Source organism: Calliphora vicina, chromosome 2 (genome assembly GCF_958450345.1).
Source record: "Calliphora vicina chromosome 2, idCalVici1.1, whole genome shotgun sequence".
Taxonomy (NCBI): domain Eukaryota; kingdom Metazoa; phylum Arthropoda; class Insecta; order Diptera; family Calliphoridae; genus Calliphora; species Calliphora vicina.
In genome coordinates this window covers 61595779-61613525 of record NC_088781.1, presented here as the reverse complement: position 1 = coordinate 61613525, position 17747 = coordinate 61595779, and the positions used below count along the sequence as shown (strand labels likewise).

Sequence of the window (17747 nt, the reverse complement as noted above, 5' to 3'; positions counted from 1 at the left end):
CGATTTTCTTGAAATATAATTTTTTGAATTAACAAGACATGTATTAATAATAGTAAGAAAGAATTGTTGAAAAACCTCTACTGCGTCAAAAGTTATGTGCATTCGAACTTAAAAAAAATAAAAAAGTCGTTTTTGCGCCATTTTTTTTCGAAAAAAGTACTTACATTAATTTTAAATTATCCAGAAAATAAGAAAAAGATAAATAGTGTGTTTATAGTTTTCTGAAAGACGACATTTCGGGAAATATTATAAAAGCAAAATAATATCAAAATTCATATTATTGCGTGGTTCAGAGCCATTCGAAATAGACGTATTTTTTATATAAATTTCAACTTTAGACAACATTTTCTCAAATCGCGTAGCTGTTTTCAAAAAATTAAGACCTGTTTTGTATATCATAATATGTTCTTCAATATTGTGCAAAGGGATTTCATAATCCCGAGTTTGGTGCCTTCAATAAAACAAAAAATCTAAAAAATCCCAATTTTCACAAATATCTTTTTCACTTTTGGATATGGATCAGTTTTTATTAAATTCGGGCTATTCGTTTAGAAGTAATAGATTTTTTTTTTCAAATCCCCCACTGTGCATCGTTCAACTACTATTTGTTTCGATGGATGCAGAACGCTCTCTCTGGGACAAGCTTCACTTTAGAATAGAGTATCCGATATTGGCTTGTTTCGCTCTTGGAATCAAGAGATGAGCAGTTCTTTTGGCTCCAAATAACTACCGATTTTTTAAGTCATACCCTTGGGACACTATATGCTATATCACTATGGTGGTGTAGGGTATAAATATTTGTAATAGCTGTAGTCTATCGAAGACCAAAAAAATTAATTTTTTTATAATGGTTATCAAAGACCAAAAAAATTAAAATTTTTCGTAATGGTCATAGACTAAAATTTGTTTGAGTTATTTATAATTGTTATTATAGGACCTTTTTTTTTGCAGAAATTTTTTCTGTAACCAATTGCTTATTTAAAAAAAAATAACAGTTATTTCGGGTCCCTGATAACAAATTATAGTTAGAATAATCTAAAAAATGGCTTAAATCTGCACTTTTCGGATTCCACAACTAAGTTTATCCAAAAATATGATGTCTTGAAATTTTTTAAAAAACCTACCCTTCACCAAATAATTTTTTAAAATAAATTTGTTTAAATATTTTTAGGTAAACTAAATTAATTTTTTTCTAAATAGTTTTTTAATTTTTTAAAAACTTTTTTTTCCAATTTTTTTTTTTTTTTGAAAAAGAATTTATGACAAAAAATTCCGATTTTGACCCATTGTAGGTCCAACTTACTATAGTCTTATATACATCGTTGCAATGGACTTTGTATTACCTATCATTATATATCCATATTGTCTATATTAATGACTTAGTAATCCAGATATAGAACAAAAATAGGCCAAAAATCGAGATTGTCCGGGTTTTTGCCTCATATCCCAGCCATTTGTGGTCCGATTTTTTTGAAGAATTCTCGATATATTGATGTATGATTCACGTATGTAAGTTATTTGAGGGCTACGGAAAGTTGATTTCAACATACAGACGGACAGGCGGACATGGCTATATCGACTTCGCTATCTATAACGATCCAGAATATATATACTTTATTCGCAAATGAAAAATGTAGAAATTACATTTTTTATTGGATTGTAAAGAAGACATGTTCCGATAAAGTAACGAATAAAATATGGGTTAAATGGCCCCACGGCTATGATGACAGGCCATTATTCTTTTCATGAAATTGTCCATGACTTTTTCAGAGAGATGTGTGTGTCTGTATCTCACCGATGAAGTGTTGGATTATGGATTTGAGCTCAGGAATTGTATCTGGTTTATTCGCATAAACCCGAGATTTCACAAAACACCAAGGAAAAGATCGAACGGCATAAAATCGCATGATCTTGGTGGCCAGTTGATATCAGAATTTCTTGAGATAATTTGTTCTGGAAAACGTTGCTGTAATAAACCGATTGTTGCGTGTGCGGTTTGCAGGTGGCGCCGTGTTGCTGAAACCACATGTCACCCATGCTATCCAGTTGAGGCTACAAAAACTCTGTTCTCCAATTACGCCGATTGACTTCACTTCACTCCATTACCCATTGAACGAGTTGCCGGCGCTTTCCATGGTCCACTGGTTTGAACTCCTGAGTAAGCTGAATTTTCTACGTTGACGGTACAGTGACGCACAGGAGTCTTACTGTCCATAACCGACCCAGTTTCTTAAAATTGTTTAACCACTCTTCGAATGGTTGACACATTATGTGCATTTTCTCGTCTGAAAATTCTTTGAATTTTACGAGCTGTCTCAGTATAACTTTCCAAATTGTAGTCAGTTTTCAGAATTAAACGCGTTGTTTTTTCGTAAATCGCTCCATTTTTAATAATCAGAATAAATAAATGTTGCAGCTGTCAAATTTCGGAGTTGCCATTTGCACAACAAAATTACACTTTTTTGTTCAACATTTTTGAAAATATTTCCCAAAATTCGAATCTTCAAATAAAATGTGAAACCTCTAAACGTTATTCGGTCTTGCTAAAGTTTCAGTATCTAGGTCTAAATGACCGAGAGCACTTGAGAGTATCGAAAATTTAAAAAGGTCAAAATAAGGACCACCCCTGTGTTTATATTCTTATCTGTGTTTATCCAATGCCATGTTGTACATCTATGAATTGTATCCATTCTCGGGTTGTTTGTATATGCAATTGTTTCGTTGATAAAGTCGTTGTTGCTGTTGTTGGCAGTAAGACTACAATAGAGGATTGTTGCTGGCACATTCAGTGTCTCCCCTCTACTATTAGTGATTTTCTTTTATTGTTAAGTGCTGCTCGTGAGTTGAGTGCAGCAAACACCTTTTAGCTTTTCAGTAGAGATTTTGTTGCAACAGTGGATTTTTTTACGACTAAGTTGCTGTGTTCCTCTAATTGAAATGACAAAGTTTCCTAAATGTGAATTCAAAGTCAAATGTTTGTAATTGTACAATTTGCTGAAACCAGCAATTTAATGTTTTTCAAAACTGAAATAGGTTGAGTTGGCAGATGAAATTGAAGTTGAAAAGGTGCAAACATCAGCAGAAAATTCTAGTCATAGAAATTAAATAATTTGATTAAATAAAGTAATAAATACAAGAAGTAAAACAACAAAACAATAAGGAAAACACAGTTTTAGTAGTTTCATAAATAACGTGACCATACATCCTGTATTTAAGTCGTTCTCTACTAAAGGTACGATATTTTGAAGAATTTAATCTTGAAATGTATCTTTTCGTTGATTTTGGTTTAGTTCTCATTAGGGATAACATAGTAAAGCATTTGAAATGAAATTAAAACAAATATTGTTTTGAAAACTTATACACACTATTTCAGCCAAAACTTATCATTGGTCCAACAAATTAGTATTTTTTTAATAACGTTAGCATCTGAAGATATGTCCGATTTTATCTTTTCTACGAGCTCTTCATTCTAAATACATTTTAACAGGTATTGCAATATGTGGCCGAGTGTTGTATTGATGGAATATTACGGTTTCATGTCTGTCGGCATATACTGGGCGCCTTTCGGTCAAAGCTCGCTTTTCTCATAGCTCCCAAATATACATACAAAATTTCATAAAAATCGGTTTAGCCGTTTCGAAGGAGTTCAAACACAAACATTGTGACACGAGATTTTATATATAAGATATAGTTTATCATTGTTATAATTTCTTAATTGTTCTAAATATTTATTATTAAGTGACTATAATGAAAAAACTAGAAAATTTGAAATAAAACGGAAAATAAATTACATTGTTTCTTGGGTTAGCTACCCCAAAAAATTTATAACAAAATCCGTTTCTAACACTGGTTTTAAATTGTGTCAGAATTATTATTTTTTAAACATAAAAAACTTAAAAAAATTTAAAAAAATAAAAATTTTGAAAATTATAATTTGTGAAATATTAAAGCAAATTATATCAAAGTTATGTTAGTAAACGCAATGTTAACTATTAAATTAAAAACGTAATGAATACAAAATTAAAGAACTCCAAATCACGAATGACAGTTGTCGGAAATGGAATACCCGCAAATTTAAAACACCTTCAAGGACTAAGGTAAGTGTCTTGAAAAATCTTTATAAATGTTTCTTCATATGCATATTGTATGACCTGTCTTGGGGTACTTTTGCCTTTCCCAAATGAACAATAATAACGAAAGCATAGACTAACATAGACTAGCGAAAACATACAATGACCGACAAAAGTCTACGTACGACCATTATTTTCGTAACTAGCGGACTTAAATTGCTATTCACAAAAAATTAAAAAAAATATGTTGACAAAAGTCTACATACTATCTTTAAACTAAATAAACATTTTTCAGCGAATACAAATTTTCATTAAATTCAATATTTCGTTGGGCCAACACGTCTGGACATCTAAGTCACTAAATTTTCCAATTCTGCGGACGTTATATTTTGCCATTCTTCTGGAAGGTTCTCCTTTAACATTGGTGCATAAGTAATAAGATGTTTTCGAATCTTCCGTTGTAGAATTTCCCACACGCGCTCAATAACGTTTAAGTCCGAGCTTTGAGGTGGTGTGTACAATTGTCGTGGGCATGGTAGAGTAGCCAGTCGTTATCTTGCTGAAATATCCAACTTTAACCAAGAGTTAAAATATCAACTGGTGCTCTCAGACGCAAGTAAGAGGAGTGTTTGAAACTTCTGTGCCGAATTTATACCTAACACCAATATAATAAGCGCAACGATATTTTCGCACTTTGTAAAAAAACATTTACCTGGTTCAGCCGATATTACCTTATATTTTATACTAGCTGACACGACATGTTGTGAGAAGCGGTTTGAAAAGAGTAAAAATAGTTGAAAAGAAAAAAAAAACGTATTATTGAATGACATAGAATACATAGAAGCGCTACTGAGAGACAAAGAACCTAAGTTTGTTGTCAAAAACCTAATGTGCTGTTTTTCTATAGCGAACGAGTACTTTGAGTGGAAATATGTACAACGTCCGCTCAAAGCACTCGCTCGTTATGGAAAAGTCTTGCAACAAAAGAATACTGTAAATCAATGCACATATTTTGAGTTTTTATAAATAAGTAATCGAATTTTGGTCGGAAAAATGAGTGATCACAGATCGAGCTCCTTTTCTTGATTAAACGCATATTGGCCAAGTTATTAGCGAATTTAGATATTTTGAGTTTTTGTTCAGAAATATGAGTGATCACAGATCGAGCTCCTTTTCTTGATTAAACGCTTATTGGCCAAGTTATTAGCGAATTAAGATATTTTGAGTTTTTATATACGTAGTCGAGTTTTGGTCTGAAATATGAGTGATTACAGATCGAGCTGCTTTTCTCGATTAAACGCTTATTGGCTAAGTTATTAGCGAATTTAGAAATTTTAAGTTTTTAAATTAAAATTCAATTTTTGTTCCGAAATATAAGTGATCACAGGCCGAGCTCATTTTCTTGATTAAACGCGTATTGCCCAAGTTATTAGCGAATTTAGAATGTAGACAACACTGAAATACATACTTTTAATTATATTTGTAAAGTTTAGGGAATACCCTTATACAAAAAATGTGTTTGCATCCTCTAGATAAATTTTTTTGTATGACAACGTATGAGTAATTTTATTTGCTATATAATTTTATCTCGTTTTCGAATTTTAATTAATAATTTTAGTTTTATATTTTAATAAAGCTGTTAATAATAAATGAATTTCACGTTCAAGCGTGTAAAACACAGGTTAATGTTGTAAAATTTTATATTTTTCTCAAGAAATTCGAAGATCGGTAACATGAACAATTTCAATTCCGATTTTAGATAAATTGGAAAAAGTGTGCGTAAAAGTAGGCGTGGTCAATTTTTCTTTCAATAAAAATATAAATTGGATAACTACGAACATTTAAACAAAAAAATAGCCAAATCGGTGTAGCCGTTTTCCGATTTTAGATAAATCGAAAAAAGTGGGCGTAAAAGTGGCCAATTTTTAATTCCGTAAAAACCTAAGTTGGACTATGGCCAACATTTTAAAAAATCGGACTGTCCGTTCTCAACTGATATAACCAACGAACGACATTTGATTTTTATTTATATAGAAGATAGATTATTGGAAAAGTGGATAATCCAAACAACGTTCTTCATATATTCTGATCCAAAACTTTTAATAGGTTCAACCTTTTTGTTCATGTTTCGACACTAAAGTTTGCGGAAAATTTCATTCCCTTAAGTTCTTCCTCTAGACGGACATAGCTATATCGTCTTAGAGTTATATAAAGACCCTGAATATATGAGGAGCCGCAGAACAAAAGGTACTTTTTCGCACATTTCAACTTTTTGGGAAATTGAGTTTTATTTATTTCGCCCCCATAAAAAACTGCATGAACCTGGAAATGGTAACAAGTTTCTTACTTATCAATAGATACATCTAACTGACATAAGTCACCACATTAATCATGTTAAGGATGTTAGATATATAACCATTTTAATATCGGAAAAAGAACCTTTTGTTAAAAAATAAAGAAAAAAGTACGTTTTGTTAGAAACAAAATTAAAAAGTATGTTTTTATGAGTTTTTTTAAATAATAATATTTTAAATGAATGTTTTTAATCCTGATCTAATATATAAACAAATTACACATTGAAATTAAATAATTTTTCGTTTTGTACTGATGTTGTACGTTTTGTTAAACACAAATTTTTTAGAACCCATTTACTTAGTAAGAAAGTTAAAGAAAACTTGCTGACTTGATTGTTTTGCTGAAATATTATAAAATTAACAAAAAACAAATTTTTGAAAAGAAACGAAAAAGTTCCTTGTGTTCTGCGGCTCCTCATATCCAACCAATATACCGATGTTTTACAAACGGAATGATAAAATACTTTAATAAATTGTTCGGTATTATGGGGCGATCGTCATAAAATATTGTACCGTTATTTGAATTTATTTGAGACTCATTTTGGTTTCCTTAACGATATCAGTTCATTAATGATATCTGCATGAGTTTTAAGACATGGAATGATCATCACAAAATCCAGCAGTAACGTATGGCAATCTGAGTAAAATGTTGGTTCAATGTCGACATTTATTGGGTAGATTAATGTTTCTTCATCAGTGGTACTTATATGAGAGCTATTACCAGTTATGGACCGATGACTATAAAATTCGTTACGGCTTCTGGTAAATGTAGTCCGAATAAAAAAATATTATTTTCTTAATTGATATAGGTAAATAGAGTGCAAACATAGCCCGGCCATATAATACCCTACACTAAGTAAATGAGCAAAACCTTCTTTTAACTCTTTGCGGTTGGGTGGTTACTTTACTAACCACATTTTCTATAGTCTTTAAAACATAGTTTATTGGCATATATTGCCAATTGGCTAAACAATTATATTTTTTGAAGTCATCGTTTAGGATTTTTTGCAAAACTTTGCCGTCAGTGTGCTCTGGCTAGATAAATATATTAATTTGAAAATATTGTAAAAATAAGTTTTTTTAAGAGACTTTCACGCATTCAATAAAAACAAAGCACATAGTGTTTATTGTTTATTGTTCATCGAATTCAGTGTTACTTTGATATTTCGGTTGACTGGTCAGAAAATTTAGTCAAAAATATTCGATTCGATAAAATGCAAAATGGCCTATCATCACTTTTTAAAATTTTACCGAAGAGACAAAAAACTAAATAAATTGAAAAGGGTTGAGGTTTCAAATATGATTTTCTTTTTTTAATAAAGTCGTTATTTCTAAAGATATAAAGCTAAATATTTTTGAAGATGTGTATCTCGCTGCACTATGGTTCCAAATTAAATTTCATGTCAGAGCCTTTAATTTCAGCACATTTAATGTACATGGCATATAAATAAATTTAAACAAAAACAAGTAAGAAAGTATGGTCGGTCAAGCCCGACTATGTAATAAATTACACCAAGTAAATGAGCAAAAAGATTTTTCTTTTAACATATCAATAATTTATATTCGTAAGTAATTTTCGAAGTGGGCCTTATATGAGAGCTATGACCAATTATGGACTGATCACCATGAAATTAGGTCGTGTGATTTATGTCTGTATGAAAGTTATTTATGTTGAATTTGGTGTATATACCGACATTTTTAAGAGATTTATGCACGTTAAAGTGATTTTCGAAAGCGGGTGTATATGGGAGCTATGACTAGTTATGGACCGATCGTAACAAAATTTGGTGACATGAATTTTGTATATATAAAACCATACACCACCATAGTGGGGAGGGTATTATGCGTTTGTGCAGATGTTTGTAACGCCCAAAAATATTTGTCTAACACCCACCATAAAGTATACCGATCGACTTAGAATCACTTGCTGAGTCGATTAAACGATGTCCGTCCGTCTGTTTGGCTGGCTGTATGTCCATGTAAACCTTGTGCGCAGAGTACAGGTCGCAATTTTGAAGATATTTCATTAAAATTTTGCACAATAAGGACAAAGCCTATTGAAACTGGCTGAAATCGGTCCATTATCGGTCCAAACAAATGTCCTTCAGAAATTGGACTTTATCGGTCATAAATATTTAATTTATAAATGTATCTCCACAAATTGCGCTCCAACTAAGTTTTATATATACGAAATTCATGTCACCAAACTTTGTTACGATCGGTTCATAATAAGTCGTAGCTCCCATATACACTCGCTTTCGAAAATCACTTTAACGTGCATAAATCTCTTAAAAATGTTAGTATACTCACAAAATTCAACATAGTAAACTTTCATATAGACATAAATCACACGACCTAAGTTCATGGTGATCGGTCCATAATTGGTCGTAGCCCCGAAATAAGGCCCACTTCCGAAAATCTCTCAAAAATATAAATAATTGAAATTTTAAGAGACAAATGTTTTTGCTCTTTTACTTAGTGTAGGGTATTATATGGTCGGGCTTGACCGACCATACTTTCTTACTTGTTTTTATATGTAAAAGAAAATTATATACATTTTGTTTTATTTGATTTTTTTGTTAATATTCAGATTTTTATTGATTGTTTGAAGAACCCACTCTATTAGTATATCGGATTGGACAACAAACGGTCTCAAGTTTTTTATTTAATCCGAAAGCATTTCGGTACGTGTAATCAAAAATTGTGCTAAAATAAAATGGCAATTGAAATGCTGGCGAGATATGAATATACACTCAAAATACACACTTTGGCGAACACTTCCACATTTAAACTTCCATGCAAGTTCGTGCCCAAACACAACTTTTGGTCCACGGAACTTATAGGCTATGGCGATACTACAAACCTACACAATCACAATATCAAGGATTACGACAAGGACTCAACAAAAATAAAATTCAAAAATATGCCATAAAACTACTTACCTTGGGCTACGTTTGTTTTTTTAAATACTTTATAACTTTATTTTATAAGGTTTGATCGTTATACAATTGTAACACTGTTTTAACACTTATTTAAGAACATGTGTTTAAAGTTTCAACTTTTAAAGCCTAGCAGACCGGCAGTGTTGTCAACTGTTTTTTTTAATTAAATTTTGTTGATTGCTTTTAGTGTTGCCTTTAAGAAAATAAATTATTTTGTAACAATTTTTATTTTCTTTTTTTTTAACTTTTGCCAAAAAAAAAATCGATTTGGGCGCTGTAAAAAAAAATATCAATTGAAACCTCAATTTTGAAGTTTTTGGTTTTTATGCGCTTTTGCATTTCAGGTGACGATATATAGATTCCTGAATTATATAAACTTTTAAATGTTTTTTTTAAATTTTAATATGACGGAGAATAATTTTTCACCAATTTTTTTTTAACGACTCTTTTTTTATTTTTTTCAGCATTAAATTTTGTGTTTCTCCAAAATTATTTTGTAAATTTACTTTTTCAGAAATATTTTACTTACCGCTACAAAACCCACTAAATATATAGTTACATTGAAGCCAAGAGGAGCTGATTTAAAAAGTCAAACTTCTTCCAAATTAGAAACTCAGAAAGTTATTATTAATGCTGAAGATCTCGTCAAGGGGAAATCAATGTTGGGTAAGTAAATAAACAAATCAAATACGAGTATTTCAGTAATGCGAATAAATTTATTTTTGCTTAGTTTAGGAATACAAATTCTTATTTCAGTACTTTTTGTCTGTGAAAATATTTTAGATAAAATTTAAATTTTAAAACAAATCATACATAATTTTTTTGGTTAATTTAAAATTTGTCAATAGTTAATGTTTGTAATAACACATTCCTAAACTTTAATAATCTTGGATTATTTGTAGAAAAACTTCACTGGTAAATGCAATCTGTATGAGAACGAGGGAGGGAGTTAAAAAAAATATACAAAATACTTTTAGATAAATGATCATCTTTCTACTTTTTTAGTTTCAAAGCAGCATTTTGTCGTTTCTTCTCTCTTTGTCTAAACATTTTATTCTCATCAGCACACTTGGTGGTAATAGCATTTCTCACTTCCTTTGCCGTTAGCTGGGTGTGTTCCATCACCAAATGTATAATATCGGCTACTTTTAATGGTTCCAATTGATTTTTCATGGGCTTATCGCAGTCCATAAAGGCCGGTGAAGGTTTTCCCGTCAATGTGTGAAAGGCTAGAGTTTCACGGCCAAAAACTTCCATTAGAATTTTGCGGGTAAGTGCTGCTCCCGACAAGTTCCAGTTGATGGCTTGTAAAGCTGTTTTGGAAATCATAGTGCCATTTGGTCCTATCACTACCATGCCATCTTCGTTAGCTTCAAATTTGTCAGCAATATCGCTTTGCTTAGGTTTTCTGGAAATAGGCGTGGATGTGGCCGATATTTTTATCCTTTTAATTTGTTGTTCTTCTGGCTTGGGTGTTTCAGGTCTCAATGACTTTGCAGATTTATCAATGGGATTTTCAGACTCACATTTATTAAAGTATATTTCGTAATCTTTTTCGTCTACTTCAATGTTGTGTGACCAAAGGAAGTCTTCCAATTTTTCGGCTTCATCTTCCAAGTCTTGTAGTTTTTCCACTACTACTACTAATTTTTCCAAACCATCGCGTTTGCTTCTTTCCCAATTTTCCAACATTGTTAATTTTTCGTCGACCAATTTCGACTGTTCTACGAGTAATTTTATTTGTTGTTCTCTTTCTTTTAATAGCTTTTGCTTCTCTAGATCGTCTAATTTTGGTTCGTCTGCTAATGTAGGCTCATTCTTCACCACAGCTAGTGTAGGTTGATCTGTTGAGGTCGGCTCATTATTGTGCACATCTGGTGTTGGGTCGCCTGTTGAGATCGGCTCATTCTTTACCACCTCTGGTGTAGATTCCTCTGTTGAGATTTCCACATTATGCACATCATATTGTGTAGGTTCGTCTGTTGATATTTCAACATTATGCACATCAAATTGTGTAGGTTCCTCTGTTGAGATTTCAACATTATGCACCTCATCTGGTGTAGGTTCCTTTGGTGAGGGTTCAACATTATGCACCTCATCTGGTGTAGGTTCCTCTGTAGAGATTTCAACAGTATGCACTTCATATTGTGTAGGTTCCTCTGTTGAGATTTCAACATTATGCACATCATATTGTGTAGGTTCCTCTGTTGAGATCTGCTCATTTTTCAGTTGATTTGGTGTATGTTTATCTGTTGCGATCACCATTTTATTCAAGTCATCTGGTGTGGGTTCGTCTTCATCGTCTGATGAGATCAGCTGTTGCATAAGCTCATCTAATATATGTTCTTCTTCTGTTGAGATCTTTAACGCATCTAATGAAGTTCTGTCTCTTATGTTTGTTGAGATGAGCTTTTTCTTCAACCCATCAGATGTAGTGGGTTCATCTTTTTTGGTTGCTGCTGAGTCCAAGCTTATAGTAGGTGCTTCCGTCTCCACTTCTTTTAAAGCTTCCATAATACGTCTTTTGCGTATATTCTAAATGGAGAAAAAAAGTAACACAAATATTTATAGATTTTGTGTATGTGCTAAAATAAACAAAGATTTTAACTTACCATATTTTGTTTTATTACTTGTGTCATTTTGTCAAATTTATCTTTAGCGTTTTTCTTGTTCGCTGGTAGTGGACTGAATGTGTAATTTATCTGATTTACATGGTCGTTTTATACTTAAACTTGTATTAATTGCACATATTGGTTACTTAGCAGGTGCTAATCACTAGTTGCATACCCTTCAAAACGCGTCTTCAGGTAAGAGGGAGAGACTCGTGCTAAATATCTCGTGCATGTGCTAGAGTCTGCCTATAGTGTGGCTACCTGCACCGACTACTTAATCTAAGGGCAGCTCATAAAATTTCGCCTAACCATAATTGTGGGAAAATCCCAGTTATAAGATTTACTAAATATATTACATCCTTGTAGGATTAAGTTTTAATACCATTCAACTAGTCCAATCAGTGTGTGTGTGTTCGTAGATGCTTTCGAGTATCTGTTCATGCTACTCTATACTCCATGTCCTTAAATTGTGTTTGTCCAAGAGGCTTTACTGATACGTACCACACATTTTGTTATACTAGTATTTCAATGGGACACTTAAGCAAAAGTGAACAAGGTACTTAATGCTTGTCTTACACACATATAACAGCGTCTTTTAAAATTCCCTCGCACATTTATTGGAATGCTGTTGTTTCAATGGATTTTATTTTATGTTGTAAAACGCAGAAATATAAAACCGTTTATAAAACAAATCAGGTATAAACACATTGTTAACCTTGCAAAAATATAATAATTCTAGTGTGTGCAAAAACTTAAGTAGGGAAATCCTTTCTAAAGTACCTTTGTTGTTTTATTGGAGGCTGTACTAGCAAAGATATATTTTTTTTAAAATTTAATCATGTTGGATAAACATTTGAATAATTTTTTCAATTTAAGGCATGAAATTATAGACGGATTGTTTGCAAGAAGCTAGAATTATAAAAAGAGAAGCAGTCTGAATTTAAATATTTTAAAAATATAAGAGTATACATTAGACCGTCTCAGTTTTTATACTTTTTTTCGAAATTCCTTCATGAACATCGATTTTCTTAATCTACTCTAAAAACCAAGAATTTTGGTGTATAACACTTAAATATGGATGAACGGGAAGTGGTCTCTCAAATCGTTTTTTCGTTTTTTTAGGCAAAATGCATTTTTTCAAAAAAATTAAAAAATCTTCATTTAGTAATTTGCTTCTAACTCAAGCAATTCTTAACAGATTTGAACTTAATTACATTCATTAGAAAGCTAATTAAATTTCCTAAATGTTTCTTAAAGCAAATTTTGTTCGATGGTTTTTTATTCATAGCATTACAAATTCAGATTTTCAAATAAGAACTTATCATTTTTTTTTAATTTTTGCTTACCTTTTCTTATATAAAAATTGAACAAGGTAAAATTTTTATATTCTGTAAATGCAGTATGGTAGGAAATTTTAAAATGAAGATTTTGATGTAAATAACAGTAGCATTCTGTTCAGTTTTAGTTAAAATGATGAAATTACTAAAGTTGTTCATTTGTAAATTTGCATCAATTTCATAAATACATTAATATAAAGTAAGAAGAGATTGATGTTGGTTTTTTATTTTTTCAAATTTGTTAAAATTGTACTTTGGTTGCAGTTTGGATGAATTTTGGGAAAATGCTAAAAAGACTTGAATCAAATCATTTTGCTCTCTGTTTTCCATCACTACACAGTGGGGCAGAATCAAAATTGTTTAGAAATAAATCTGGCATTTCTAAACGGCTGGTCCGATCGGGATAATATTTGACATGAGGGTAGCCAAGGAGTATTCTAGTTTAATATTTTAAAATGCGCCCTACAAATGCTCCAGGGACGGCGCTATGGGAGCTCAAAGTAGTGTAGTAGTCGACTTGTAAAATTTTTAAACACGTTCCATTTCTTGTTTCCCATCTGATTTTTGGAAAGCGCTTGGTTAGGTCTTGAAAAACGTGTTTACGTGTGCTATTTATCTCTTATAATTTCCGAAGTATAGGCATTTCAAAATTGAAATTTTAAAATTTTGCCATACCTTGGTCCGCTTTTTTAAAAATATAGGTCGTACTTTTGGACCGAATGGACTCGATTTTTTTTGTTAGTTAGACAACTAAATCGCAAATAATATACAAAAGATGCTAGAGCAATATCAATTATGGATCCAAAAATAAACGATTTTCAATTTAAAAATTCAAAAAATAGTAGATTTTTGCTGGGATCAAAACACGGAAAGCAGACCTGGAAACCTCGATGTGTTCCCTATTAAACTATAAAGTATTTTCCCAGCACCGATGGAAATGTGGGGGGCCCTATTGGCAAAATTGTAAAAAATACCATTTTTGGGATTTTCGCTCCAATTTTTAGGAATTGTGGGATTCCCTTTAACCGTCCTTCAAAAATATTACACTTTTAAAGTGGATGCCATTTCGTCCAACAAAAGTACAATTTTATCAAATTTGAAAAAATAAAAAACCAACATCAATCTCTTCTTAATTTATTATGAAATTTAAGCAAATTTACAAATAAACAACTTTAGTCATTTCATCATTTCAACTAAAACTGCAGTTTTTCTTAACAGAATGCTACTGTTAATTACATCAAAATCTTCATTTTAAAATTTCCTACCATACTGCATTCCCAGAATATAAAAATTGTTCCTCGTTCAATTTTTATAAAAGAAAATGTAAGCAAAAATTAAAAAAAATTATAAGTTTGTATTTGAAAATCTGAATTTGTAATGCTATGAATAAAAGACCATCGAACAAAATGGCAATGTTACTTTAAGAAACATTTAGGAAATTTAATTAGCTTTCTAATGCATGTAATTAGGTTCAAATCCGTTATGAACTGCTTAAATTAGAGGCAAATTACTAAAGCAAGATTTTTTAATTTTTTGGAAAAAATGCATTTTGGCTAAAAAAACGAAAAAGCGATTTGAGAGACCACTTCCCGTTCATCCATATTTAAGTGTTATACACCAAAATTCTTGGTTTTTAGAGTAGATTAAGAAAATCGATGTTCATGAAGGAATTTCGAAAAAAAATTAAAAGTGAGACGGTCTAGTATACATATATCAAAATTTATATCATGAATTCCAATAAAGAACACATAAATAACACATTTTTTTAACCTAGGGTCTTCCAATTTTAACCATGTTCGCATCCTTTGATATTTCCAGTTGTAATCCTTTAAATATAGAAAAACTCGCGATTATTCTCATGACTTAATTTCTTTTATATCGAAAAAATTAACTTTCTTTGTAAATTTAAATATTGGTATATTAAGTAGCTGTAGTCGGATTTTATTGATTTAACACAAATTTTATTAAAAATAGACTATACTAAAAATATTAATTAGAGAACATTTCCAAAAGCGCATCTGAAAATTTAATGCATTTTTGAAAACTAATATTTTTTGAATTATGTAGTCTTAAGAGTACATAATTGTCTTTCAAACGCATCTTAAATTAGTGGGTGTATGACTTAAAACTGTGGATTTTTTTCAAGTTTTTAGCTTTTATTTTGAAATATTTTTCCATCTTTCTGTCAATATATTAATTCCGAGCCAAAAGAACTGCTCATCTTTTGACTCCAAGAACGAATAAAGCCAATATCGGATTCTCTGTTGCAAAGTGAAGCATATCTCGGAGAGAGCATTCTCCATCGATCGACATAAATAGTATTCGGACTGGGCAATGTCTGGACTATAAGTGGGTGAAGCAAAATTTCCCAACCACTTCATTCTAAATATTTTTTCACAGATATTGCACCATGTAGCCGAGCGATGGCATGATGGAATATTACGGTTTCATGTCTGGCTGCATATTGAAGGCTTTTTTGTCAATGCGTGCTTCAAACGAATCAGTTGCGTTTGGTACAGGTTCCCTGTGATGGCAGCTCATAGCACTCATAGCACTATGCAACAAATGAAGACTTTTGGAAAAACACACGATCATGACAGTATAGGTTCGATTCTACTACCAAAGGGTAGTAAAACCCTATACTCAGTTTGTCCCCAAAGATTCTGAAAATCAGTGGGCCCTCAAAAAATTGTATCATCAGTTTTTGGCCAACAGCTAATTTAGACTTGGTGATAGCGCTTAACTTTATATTGCAATAATATAGCTAAGAGTCCGCCAGACAAATTTTGTTAACATTTTTTTAAATCTTGTTTTATCGTCAAAAAAGTGCACGAAAAAGCTATTTTTGGGGAAAACATTGATGACACCATTTTTTAGGGCCCACTGATTTTCAAAATCTTTGGGGGCCATAAAAAAATTGGTCACCAAAATGAACAAACTGAGTATAGTATTTTACTACCCTTTGGTATTGGAGTCGAACGTATACTGTCATGATCGTGTGTTTTTTGTACTGTTGCACTGTATAATAGATAGCACACTTTTGCTCCCACCAAATACAGATCATTACTTTAGGGCCTTGGATTTTTGGCTTTGGTGTCGATTTGACTAGTTGGCAGGGCTTTTCATACGATCTCTTAAGCTTCGGGTTATCGTAATGGAAACATTTTTTATCGCCAGTAATAATTCGGTGCCAAATTAATTTATTTTATAGCGTTCAAGCTTCTTTTCGGACATGCAAAATCGGCTTCAATTTGTATGGTACCCAATTTTCCTGCTCTTAGATTAATCCTGCTGCTCGAAAATATTTTGAAATTGCTGCTTGTGTAGCTCTCAATAATTTTGCATGCTCTTGTTGAGTTTTACAACAAACTGCAACTGTGCTGAAAGTATTTCTATTTTTATATATTTTATATTTCAAAAAGCTTTTATAAAAAGTATCTTTGGATTACAGTTGACCTACATATCTTAACCCCATACTCGTGAGGACTTCGCCCAACACCAAAGCTGGCGATATTTGTCTTAAAACTACTCATACTATTTTATTTAATAATATTTCAATTCGATTTGACCCAATTTGAACAATAATTAATTAAAATAAATAATGCAACGATCTAGGCAAAACAGTTGGTAATTCGATGGTACTGTCGGTCTACGCACAATGGGTTCAATGATACCCAAAGTGGCGATTAATTCATAGAAGCCGTAGTTTTAAAATATTATATTTTTTAATTGATGAGTTATTATAAGCACATAATATCAAAGCATTTTAGAAAAAAATTTAAAAAAAAATGTTTAACCCGTTAAACGCATTATTGTTTTATGGAAAAAAAGACATTAGTTCACAATTTATGATGCAATTTTGGAATGAAAAGCGATAAATTAATAAATAAAATTGGAAATTAAAGCATACTTAATTTCTGTACGTGTGTTAATAACTGAACTCCTCCTTAACTGCTTCCATGAAATTTGCCGATTTCGATGAAATTTGTTGTGTGTGTTTGAGTGGGTCCCTGGATGGTTTAGATTCCTGGTTGGTTTAGTAACCTATATAGGAACAATGGGCATGGCACCTCCCATACAAAGTAAAAATGTATTATTGCATATCTGGAGTACTATTAAGTGGGAGTCTTCAAACTTTGTGTGAGCTATGACAGCCGGGACAGCTAGTATTAGTATAAATTTAATTTAAAATCTAATTATAGATTTTCACACAATTTTTTCAAAGAATCCACAAAAGAGAGCATTATAAATTTCTGTAATGAATAATCATAAATACATAAAAACAGTTTTTTTGTTTTTCGGAAAAACATAATTTTCGCTGTAACTTTGAAATCAAAATAAATTCAAAGAATAAGTTAATACGTAATATATATTCCTATAAGTATAAATTTGTATCCAGTTTTTGCTTTCACTAAATTCGGTAAATGTAAAA

At 31.5% G+C, this 17747-nt stretch overlaps 2 protein-coding genes across 2 annotated transcripts in view; one reads left to right on the top strand and one right to left on the bottom strand.

Moving 5' to 3' along the window:
- The first annotated feature begins 3871 nt into the window (after positions 1-3871).
- Positions 3872-17747, top strand: part of LOC135950506 (uncharacterized) — a 36257-nt gene continuing 22381 nt past the window's right edge. The window contains exons 1-2 of the mRNA XM_065500042.1: positions 3872-4097; positions 9881-10032. Coding sequence (XP_065356114.1) covers positions 4009-4097; positions 9881-10032 — 241 coding nt within the window. The 5' untranslated portion in view covers positions 3872-4008. The remainder of the gene's footprint in view (positions 4098-9880; positions 10033-17747) is intronic.
- On the bottom strand, positions 10360-12005 carry Elba1 (Early boundary activity 1). Its single transcript, XM_065502562.1, has 2 exons — positions 11979-12005; positions 10360-11901 (listed from the first exon to the last, which is right to left on the bottom strand). Exons 1-2 carry the CDS (start codon positions 12003-12005, stop codon positions 10360-10362), a joined length of 1569 nt encoding a protein of 522 aa, XP_065358634.1.

Bases quoted from the DNA above. Each gene is read 5' to 3' on its own strand.
- Elba1 (XM_065502562.1), bottom strand. From the start codon at position 12,005: ATGACACAAGTAATAAAACAAAATATG. The intron at 11,902-11,978 runs GTAAGTTAAAAT...TTCTCCATTTAG, and splicing joins AAGTAATAAAACAAAATATG to AATATACGCAAAAGACGTAT.